General features: G+C 40.3%; 1 protein-coding gene across 1 annotated transcript in view; it reads left to right on the forward strand.

Moving 5' to 3' along the window:
- DSCAM (DS cell adhesion molecule) overlaps positions 1-11,635 on the forward strand; it is a 627,413-nt gene that overhangs the window by 586,789 nt on the left and 28,989 nt on the right. Inside the window, exons 29-31 of the mRNA XM_039513797.1 lie at positions 363-478; positions 3,679-3,828; positions 9,281-9,478. Of these exons, the coding sequence (XP_039369731.1) occupies positions 363-478; positions 3,679-3,828; positions 9,281-9,478 (464 nt within the window). The remainder of the gene's footprint in view (positions 1-362; positions 479-3,678; positions 3,829-9,280; positions 9,479-11,635) is intronic.

The following is an 11,635-nucleotide window of genomic DNA, read 5'->3' on the forward strand; positions in this document are numbered from 1 at the left end:
GGTTCATTAGTCAAATCTTAGAAATGCTAAAAAATTGGCAGTTTTATAACTGTTCACATCAGTTTCAATATTGAATAGCTGCATCGAAAAGATTTAATAAGGGCTTTTGATAGATAAGCCACTGAATAATGGCAGACTCAGTCCCTTTCCCCCCACCTATTTTTTCTCATCTCCCTACCATATACTTTAAATTAATACCACCTATTTGCTTCAAAGTACAAAGAAAGAAAATAAAATGTATGAGAATTTTGGTGACTATGGTAATTTTATTAGCTTAAGTTGAACGGATTTTTTAAAAGGAAATATTTAAGTATCTTTTCATATGGGGGGTGTTTTCATGTTTGTCTGTCTTTTGTGCTTAGTAAGAACACCAGGACTTCAGATACACTTAACAAGCAGCAGCAGACGCTGAGGATGCACATAGATATTCCCAGAGCTCAGCTTCTGATTGAAGAGAGGGACACAATGGAGACCATTGGTAAAATGTCAACGCACTTATGTTGCTTTATATAATAAACGTTTTTGGTGGACTTTGCACTGCATCCTTTATACATAAAAAGGGCTAGGGTCCTAATTTGCAAGATAATTTGTCATGGTTGAAAAGTGAATTGAAGCCTTTTCTAGATATGAATCATTTTGAGCTTTAAGGAACCCTAGAAAATTTAAAATAGAGTAGGGCAGCAAAAAGTGAAGTGTTCCATTTTGACATTTTCAACATGAAAACTTTAATTTTCCATTTTAAAATGATTTTTTTTGAAATTTTAATTTATTATAAAAAAGGTTATTTTTAAAAGGTTGAAATTAAAACAAAACATTTCAAAATTACTGAAATAAAATGTTTTGATTGACCCAATCTGAAGTTTTTTCAGACTATCTGCTTGTGAAATGAAAATAAGTACTTCATGGAGAATAGGTCCATCAATGGCTATTAGCCAGGATGGGGCAGGATGTGTTGTGCCTAGCTCTGTGCTGAGAAAGGGGGAATGGGGGACAGATGATGAACTGATTGATGATTGTGTTCTGTTCATTCCCTCCTGGGGCACCTGGCATGGCCCACGTCGAAGACAGGATATTGGGCTGGTAAATTGGTCTGACCCACCATGCATTTTTCTTCTTATATTTTTTTTTTTTTTCAATTTTTTTGCAAAAAAAAAAAAAAAAAAAAAAAAATCTCTAAAAGTTTTGCAGGTCTAGAAAATTGTTTCCAATAAAAATAAAAATAAAAATAAAACTATATATATATATATCTATTGTGCATTAAAGAGTTATTCTGTTTTAAAATAACTGAATAAATAAGAAAAAAAATTAGATGAATTAAAATCTGGGAGAAGACTTTTACATTTCAGAAGGTTGGAAGGTTGTTGGATAATCTCCTGGAACCAGACTGTCATTCTCACACATGTCAAAACTAATAAATAAATAATATATATTATGAATATGCCTGGGATGCTCAAAAAGGCAATTTCCCTAAGAGTTCAGCGCAAAATGGCTGAAAGCTCACAAAAACAACTGATTTAATGAGTGTCTTGCTATACAAAATGGCAGGGCTCTCACAGAGGGAGCTGATCTTGCCAGAGTTTTACCATTTTGGACAAAAAGCAGTCTAAAGAAACTTGAAGCTGGCTTAAGTTCCAGGGGAGGGATAGTTCAGTGGTTTGAGCATTGGCCTGTTAAACCCAGGGTTGGGAGTCCAACCCTTAAGGGGGCTATTTAGGGATCTGGAGCAAAAGTCTGTCTGGTGATTGGCCCTGATTTGAGCAGGGGGTTGGACTAGCTGACCTCCTAAGGTCCCTTCCAACCCTGATATTCTATGATTAAGTGGTCAGCAGAGGATTCCACTTGTATTGAGGAATCCTCCAGTGATATAGAGCATATTAGTGGTCACATTTAGGATGTGGTCAGAGGGGAGGGGACCAGTGGAGCTAGCAGGTATAATGTAGCTTAGCTCTGAGGCTCCTACTCAGTCCCAGGATTGGGGAAGAATGAGCTAACTTTGTCCCATCACATCCTGGGCCAGGCTAGCTTGATTTGGCTGGACCGGAGGATTCAGCCCTTTCTGTGTTTCATGATTTATAAGGCTGCTTTGAAGATGAGATTCACACATCACCTGCAACTTGGACATTTTTGTTTCCAGCTTTATGTTTCCAGAGTTCATTTCTGTGCTGCAATCTTTTATGACAGAGATTTCACTCTTGAGTTCTAGTAGTTGGGCAATAGGGGTTTATAATGGAAATGCCATTAGCTCCTTAACTACAGCAATGTGATCGATGCCACAGTAATAGACTGTGGTGCACAAAGCAGTAATAGTAAGCCAGCACTTTGACAGGATTTCACATAGGCTTTGGCAGGTTTTATTCATGACCGGAGTAAGAGCTCCTCTTTTGCCAGGGACTGCGTAATTTGGTTTCATAACGTTCATTCTATTTAGGGCCCTTTTTTGGGCAAAAAATGCCAGTTATGTTACTGTGCAGAATTGTTCACATTAATGTTCTCTTGTCAGTTGAAAAAAAAACCCAAAAAACAAAAAACAATTGTTAGAAGCAATGGATCAGCCACCGCTGATGGGTAAATTGCTGGCAGTCCCTTTTAGAAATGCATTAAAAAGCTATACATGGCATGATAGCAGGAATTTCCCATGGTTTTCATCGCTATTAAGAATAGATGAAAAAGACTGTAATAATGTAAAAATAAAACCTGGAGACTAAACCCGGATAACACTAAGCATACAAATGTAGTTGTTCTGCAAGGTGAAGTCAATGGAAGATTTACCATTGATTATAGCGGGGGCAGGAAGGGACTTCTTATTAAATCTTGTATGATTGAGTGGACAACATACTCTGCATTCTGTAGAGCTTTTTTTTTTAAAAAAACAAACCAGCCCTGTGATCACAATTGTAAAGAAAAAAGCTACTAGCTGCCACAGGACCAATTGCTTCCCCTGTAGCCTGGCTTGGTGCAGGGAGGGGTGGAGATTCTGTATGGAAAGTCAGAAGGACTCCTCCGCAGTGGCCTCTGTGGTTTCTTTGAAGAGAATCCATGCAGTACTGGATTCACAAGTGTTTCTTTCTCCCCTACTCGGCCTGGGGTCTAACTCTCTCCCATACCCGACTCCACCAATCCTGTTGTGCAGATAGGAAGAAGCCTCCATGCAGCTGTTCATGAAGTCAGTTGTGCTGCAGGAACTTTGCAACATAAGGAAGAGGCAGGATTTGGCCCATGGGCTCCAGACCACAAAAGCATTTATGTGTGTGCATAACTGTAAGCACAAGATTTGTCCCACTAACTTCCACAAGATGTTCAAATGCTAAAGCAAGTTCATAAGCACTTTACTGGATGAAGGCCCTAATGCTGCAATATGTTTGTTCTGGTGCTGCAGAGGCGAAGCTAGCCAGAAGAGAGAGCACAAGTGAGCTAACAATCTCCTTTTGACATCACAGATACAATCACTTATGCTAATGACAAACATGAAGAGCCGGGGGGGGACCAGTGTTTACAAAATGGAAAAAGTCCAAGTACTTAAAGCAAAAGATTGTAACAGGCAATAGAAAGTTTCTAAATTTTAGGATACACAAAAAGCCTAACTGTGTCCCTTAAAGTCATCATATCACAAATGAAGGCCCGCAGGCAATACTCATTTCTTTAGTTATTATTTTAATATTCATTTTCTATTGCTTATAGATGACAGATCAACAGTGTTATTAACTGATGCTGATTTTGGAGAGACATCTAAACAGAAGTCATTGACAGTTACTCACACAGTACATTACCAGTCTGTCTCACAAGCTACTGGACCATTGGTTGATGTTTCTGATGCTCGGCCAGGAACAAGTGAGTATAAAAGAGACTATATTACCTATAGCAGATATTGTTACCACACTATTTATATTATCATGGTATTTCCTTTATTTCGAATGTAGTGTAGAAACTATTTTGTGCAGCAGGAAATAGTCTCTTTTACAATTGGACCCACTGTAAAAGTGGTACATATTAAAGTTAATAAAGCAAAAGTTTCTTTTGCATGTTAAAATGTAGGTGTAATTTAAGGTAATTAAGACCTGAATATTCCTCAAGGGAAATTTATGCTGCATTTTAGCATCTAGACTCTATTGAGCAAATGTTTCTAGTGGATTTTCATAGCTAATAGATATTTATTTCTTAGCAATCAATCTTTATTTAATTTCTCAATTAACTGTGATTGTTCCTAATGTTCTAGGATATGAAAAATACATTTTCTGATAACTGCATTTTTGAACATTTACATTTCTAGTTACTATATTAAATCCATTTTCCCAGCTATATCCATGCTGAGATCATCTTACAATGATTTAAACAAAATGAATAAATGTACTATTGCACTACATTCTTCCTAAACTCAGTTATAAATGTGTTCCATACTGGTATAATTGAAAAAGTTTCATTAAATCTAAGGAATACCTATTAGATAGTAATATGGCATACTTGAAGTATATAAACAATTCCTAAGATGTATAGAAATACAAAGATCAAATACTGTCATTGATGTTTATTATATTGAAGAATCAAGATTATGAGAATGAACAATATAATAGAACCCTGCATCGTTTTAAAATCTAACTATCTTTAATGCTGCAAGATCCTGCACTCCAAAAGTACTTGTCTTTCCTAGGTATAATTAGAGGCTAGACAACACCCCAGGATACTTACACTTTCCATCCCTTATCTCCTCCAAATCAAAGCCCATTGAAGTCCATGGAAATACTGTTACTTAAAATGGGCTTTTAATCAAGCCCAATAGTCTGGTTCACATGCATCCCAGCAAGTGTGGTGGGAAACCTGCAAAATATATTTATTGTGCATTTTAATATTCCTTGAATATTTGAAAGTAACACTGTGCACCATAGGTGCTGGAACTAGGGATGCTGCCACACCCCCAGGCTTGAAGTGGTTTCCATCGTATACAGGGTTTAAAGTTTGGTTCAATGGCTGCACCCCCACCATGCAAATTGTTCCAGCACCCCTGCTGTGCACAGGGCCAGTCTTAGAATTTTGAGTAGTGTTTCCCAAGTTTAACAGACTCGTTTAAATGAATTTGAAGGGCTCAAGGATATGCAATTTTCAGCCTTCTCTGCTGCAAGGGAAGAACAGCCCAACTGTTTGTGCTGTGGCCCAGGAATAGCTACTAGCATTTAAACAGATTTGTTAAAGTAACAATTCTCCAAACAAGCTGGAAGTCTGAGATTGCCAATCCCCCTCACTGCAGAGACCATCCCTCCATCAGAATCCATATATGTGATTGTAAAAAGTCTGTTGAATCATCCTTTTTTAAGTTGTAACACAATTGTTGTTCAAAATCTAAACTTTTATTCAGAAGACAAAAATTGGGTACAACTGTTGCAGTGTCCATGATCCAGCTGGGCTCTGCTAGGGCCTTCATTCCATTTGTTCTGTCTCCTTTCAGAAGTCTAGTGATTAGACTCTTCTGTTCCTTGCATTCAGGGAGCATAAGGTCTAGGATTATAGCTGGCACCTGCATAGTTGCACAGAAGGAGGAAAGCTTCGTGCACTTTTCACCCATGCTGCTCACCTGCACTGGGACAGTCACAGTCTGGAGTGAAATCTTGGCCCCATTGAAGTCAATGGCAAAACTTACACTGACTTCAATAAGGCCATGATTTCACCTTTGGTCCTTAAAGTTCATGCATGTTTCAAGATATTCTAAGACTAAGTCTGGGAAATGGACTCAAATAAGATTCAGGCGATTTAGGTCATGTCTTCAGGGTGACTCTGATATCTCAAAAAACTGAGGGTCCTACATGACTTGCATGGATTTCAAAGATCCACTGGCATTTTTCTTTGCAAGAGTAGTTCCAATATCCTTGGCCATAATTTGTCCTCTGCTCAGTGCTGTGCTATGTGTTGTGTACTGTTGGTGGTTGCCCTCTCCTGCTACAGATGATTGTGCTTCAGTGGCGCACTGTGTATATACTTCACAGTCAGTTGTAAAGGGCTTTGGGATCCTTCAGGATGAAAGGTTCTGAAAACATAGACAATTGTTTATTTATTAGTGATATTCTGGGCTAGCTGAGATCTTCTAAACAGTATAGCTACCAAATGCCAGTCAAGGAATAGCTACTTATGTCCCAGCTCTGGGAACACTGCTAAATGGCAAAGAACTATGTTGCAGCCCAAGCCTGAACATCTACACTGCAATTAAACAGCCCCTCAGCCCGAGCCCCCAAGCCTGAGTCAACTGGCACAGGCCCGCCATGAGTGTCTAATTGCAGAGTGCAGCTGTTAGACACAGGGAATTTGTGGATGGCATCTTCCAAATACACTCACTTGCCTCTTGGATTTCACATCTGCAGAGGATGTGAGTTACCCTTACAAAGCCACACAGGAGAATAAGGAGGCACAAGGAACCACCTTGCTCCCCACTCCTGACCATCCAAATACGGATATCACAATTCATAGTACTAGGGGAGAGCAGCAACAGTGGACAGACAGGAATGGGGAATGATCAGAGACAAGGCTCTGTCCCTCCATCCAGCAGACCTCAGCTGTCACAGAGGAGGAAAAAATCTGCTAATGGTGTAGTAATTTCACAGCTCCCAGCACCTGCCTCTACTGCCCCCTTCAGTTTGCTTCTGAGGTGGCACAGCTATGCACCATGCCTTGCTCAGGGTCAGTTGTAAATTTTCAATCTAGTCTCTTAGTAATTTCCAACAATAACCTGCTATCTTTTCATAACTAGATACTAGCCATCTAACTATTGTCCTTGTTCTAAAGAGCAGGCATGATACAGTGTTTATCAATGGCATTGAGTTTGTATTTTTGTTTTGCTTTGGAGGAGGATCTGAACAGAAGGTCAAACAGGCATGGCCATTTTGTATTTATAAATAACCTGCACCTTTGAAGTAACAGGCTGTAAATGTTTCATAGGGAATGTTTATTCAGAAACAACGTCCAAGTCAGTATCTAGTGATGGTTTATCCTTAAACCCATTCTTGTTCAAATCTCCCACTCCTAAGTGATAGAACAGCCTTGCCATTTGAATGTCAAAGAGCACTGTTTAATTCTTTTACTCACCATAGAAGCTTCAAAAGAAAAAGCTTTCCCTGATGGTTTAGTCCAGGGATCGGCAACCTTTGGCACACAGCTTGCCAAGGTAAGCACCCTGGCAGGCCGGGCCAGTTTGTTTACCTGCCATGTCTGCAGGTTCAGCCGATCACAGCTCCCACTGGCTGCGGTTTGCCGTCCCAGGCCAATAGGGGCTGTGGGAAGTGGGCCAAGAGATGTGCTGACTGTGGCTTCCTGCAGCCCCCATTGGCCTGGAGCTGCGAACAGCAGCCAGTGGGAGCCGCGATCGGCCAAACCTGCGGATGCGGCAGGTAAACAAACCGGCCCGGCCCGCTAGGGGCCTTACCCTGGTGATCCGCGTGCCAAAGGTTGCCGATCCCCGGTTTAGTCACTTTCCATTTGCCAATTAAAGATTTTTCTTTTCCCTTTGGCTTATGATTAAGGCCCTACCAAATTCATGCCCATGAAAATCGCATCACAGACCATGAAATCTGGTGTCCCCCATGAACTCTGGTCTTTTGTGTTCTTTTACTCTATACTATAAGGCAGAGGTCGACAACCTTTCAGAAGTGGTGTGCTGAGTCTTCATTTATTCACTCTAATTTAAGGTTTCGCGTGCCAGTAATACATTTTAACATTTTTAGAAGGTCTCTTTCTATAAGACTATAATATATAACTAAACTATTGTTGTATATAAAGTAAATAAGGTTTTTTAAATGTTTAAGAAGCTTCATTTAAAACTAAAGTAAAATGCAGAGCCCCCCCGGACCAGTGGCCAGGACCCAGGCAGCATGAGTGCCACTGAAAATCAGCTCGCGTGCCGCCTTCGGCACCCATGCCATAGATTGCCTACCCCCTGCTATAAGGTAAACGTATACAAAAGTACACCCTTACTTCTGTGCTGCTGATGGCTGCCTTCAGAGTTGGGCACCCAGCCAGCTGTTGCACCTCTCCAGCCGCCCAGCTCTGAAAACAGTGCAGAAGGAAGGGTGGCAATACCGTGATCCCCACTACAATAGTTTGTGATCCCCTTGTGGGTCAGAACCCCCAGTTAGAGGAACACTGAGTCTTAAGGGCTTTACATGATTATATTTTGTTACAACGCTGTGAAATTTAAGTTAAATATCTGAAACCATTAAATTCAAGATTTTTTAAATGCTATGACCATGAAATTTAGGAAAATGGACTGTGAATTTGGTAGGGCCCTACATACGATGAAAAACAAACCTTGTTTTTGTACCAGCGCTACTGATCATGCCAACAAAGCCTAAGCAGTCGATTTTGGCAGTTAGCTTACTTGTACTCCCTCAGACGAATGGATGGATTGTCTCTGGAGCAGCAAAGCATAAAATATTTTAGGCCCTACATAAATAGTTGATTTTTTTTTAATTCTAAGGAAGAATTGGGGTGATTTTATTTTTTTCAGACACTGTAAGAATCTTTATGAATAAATTTACCATCAGAACTTAGAATCATAGAATATCAGGGTTGGAAGGGACCTCAGGAGGCCATCTAGTCCAACCCCCTGCTCAAGGCAGGACCAATCCCCAGACAGATCTTTACACCAGTTCCCTAAGTGGCCCACCTCAAGGATTGAACTCACAACCCTGGGTTTAGTAGGCCACTGCTCAAACCACTGAGCTTTTCCTCCTTGGAGGATTTTGAGATTTGCTATGTATTCAGCACCTGCTAGCAGCCCTTTAGCATGCATGATCAATAACATACTAGCCCAAATGTAAACTAATAAATAAATAATAAACAAATAGGGTTTTGGTAGTGAGTAATACTGTTGTATGTTAACATTAAGCAAGATCCCTAGAATAAGAAATGTGATAATATAATCTCTTAGCCATTTATAATCTTTACATTTATATTTTATAAATTTGGGGTCAGAGGGAGTTATTATGATTCACATGAAGTGATAATGAGTCAAGTAGAGTTACATGGCAGTAGGGAACTGTTTGGATCCCTTTACCTGTTCATTCCCAGACTGTTTAACATTTGTGATTGTATAAACATGTAGAATTTCTGTGAAGAAAATGTCCTAATTTGGGGATGTACTCACTGCACTGCACTGAAACACATTTTCATCCTTAACTCCTTTTTGTCAATTTTTGTTTTTAACAACATCTCAGTCACCACTTCATTTCAGTTATTCTGCTAGTGATTTTTCATTGACTAATTAAGAACTTAATGGCAAAGATTCTCTGTTTGTCAATCACAGATCCTACTACAAGAAGGAATGCAAAAACTGGGCCAACAGCTCGCAACAGGTACGCTAGTCAATGGACTCTCAACAGACCCCATCCCACTATATCAGCCCACACCCTCACCACAGATTGGAGGCTGCCGACACCCAGAGCTGCAGGATCAGTAGACAAGGAAAGTGACAGCTACAGTGTCAGCCCCTCGCAGGATACAGGTATAATGTTACTTGCAGAATTCTCCTCTAAAGACAGGGCTAGTAGCATAACTGGAGTAGTATTCACTGCATGAGATTTACCATATTCGCTGCTGGGATTAAGAGTTTTATTTTCTTTTTAAAGCATTTTAAAAACATACCTTCTAACTGCAACTGCTGCTGGGTTATACTACCATTTATGATAACAGGCGTTGTGTACGTGACTTCCTATGCCGAAAATGTACTCCAAAATCTTTTTGATGGTTCTGTGTGTAATTTTTTTGGTCACTGAAACTATGTACTTCCTGAGTTCTAAGGGAGAGGTATGAGAATTTGCTTCATGAAATGGCACCAGCCAGGAAGTGGCAGTATTAGCGCCAGGAAAATGGAATCAAAACTGGAATGGTTTTAAGGTTTGAGCTACTATAAGGTAAGTTGTTTCCAGTGGTGTAGTTTGCTCATTGGGGGAATGTCCAGCTTTCAGGCCCAATTCAGTATTCAATAACATCAATGGGTGTTGGACAAAGCCCTTATTTTCTTTGGGAATAACTATATAACTAATGAGAAGGGGGAACTTGAAAATGCAATTCTTCACTCAATCTTAATACTAGCCTTGTTGTGTCCCAGTTAAAATGCAGTTGTGAGATTAAAAGTGAAGCTGATTTTCTTTTTCCTCTATACTGAACAAGAGATGAAAAAATGTGCAGCCTTAAATGAGTTACATCATGTGATCAGGGAAATACTCACACAGCAGCTCCAAAGATAGGTTTAAAAAAAAAACCAAAAAACATGGAAAATGTTTGTTTTGAGGCATCTCACTGACAGAGGAGGTGACTCCCTGCCTAGCTCAAGGCTCGCCAGAAGCAACTGCTTGTAATCCCTTGGGGTTTAGACAGGGGCATGCTATTATTATGCTTATTATGGGCATGCTAGATTGTGGGCAAGATCCTGGATTTGCTATGCCCCAACCTGTAGACCATCTCCAGGGGGCACCCCTTAAGTGTGTCGGACTCTCCCAAGGAGTCACATTCTTCCATAAGGTAGGCCACATGGCCTCAGTGCCTCTGGCACTGAGCCTCCCAGGCTCCAGAACACCTGTTTCTCACTGTGAGTTTTTCTCAGTGAGTCCAACTGAAGCAGAGAGTCCAACTGTTCAGAGATTTTTACCCCTTTGGGAGATATTTGCTGAAGTGCATCAGTCTGATATGACTTTATGTAGCCTTTTCAAAACAGAGTAGGGTTTATTAATCAACTAGAATACAGCATTGGGAAGTCCTTAGGTTAGCATAGAGAAGCAAAGATAAAGAGAGAGTTCAGACTGGCCAATGCTAGGGCTGCATCCAGCCAAGCTATTCTAGAATTCACCTTGGCTCTGTCTCTTTGTCCTTCAGTCTCCCATGAGAGCTGCTGTGTTTCTGTGTTGCCAGTTCTTATCACAGACATCTGACACCTCTTGCCTTTGCTCTCAGGACACAGCCTGGCTGTGTTCACATGTTCAGCTGCCTCTGCAGTTAGGTGTTAACCTTTGGTCATATGAGTTTCCATTGTCTCTTCCAGGACCTCCATTGCTAATTATTCTGGTCTCCAGCCAGGCAGCTGTGTGAGTCAGACACCTCAGGTGTCCTGCCCTGCCCCTGGAGCAACATTTTAACCCTTTTGTCACTCGTTGGGTAGCAATACTGAGGTGATAGGTACAGAGTCATATGGATAGTTCATAAAAGTGTTACAGAAAATTTCCACATGTGTCACAAGCATATTGTCACATATCCCAGCACAGCAGGATTCCTCTCATCCAGGGTCATTTTATTTGACGGACAAGTAAAATATCCTTGGTTTTCTCATCATCATCCAATCATGATGGAAAAGGACATGCAAACTTTAACAATGATTTTACAAGCCTGCTTCATAACCTATAGTATTTGAACAAAAGTTGTTAATTACCAGACACCTTCCAACTCTATCCCTGCCCTTTAAGATGTGCAGGGTTTTTATATTAGAATTAAAATAGTTTTTTAAAATCAAAAGTACAGTTGGGTCATAGAAGGGGTACACAACACAGGGATGACAAAACAGTATATGTGCTATGCTTTTGATTTCTAGGAGAGGAATGGGGTCAGAGTGATAAATCTGTTGTTATTTTAAAAGACGAAACAATTGTGTATTGAGTTGTACAACCAA

Source organism: Mauremys reevesii, linkage group 1, assembly GCF_016161935.1.
Source record: "Mauremys reevesii isolate NIE-2019 linkage group 1, ASM1616193v1, whole genome shotgun sequence".
In the NCBI taxonomy this organism is placed as follows: domain Eukaryota; kingdom Metazoa; phylum Chordata; order Testudines; family Geoemydidae; genus Mauremys; species Mauremys reevesii.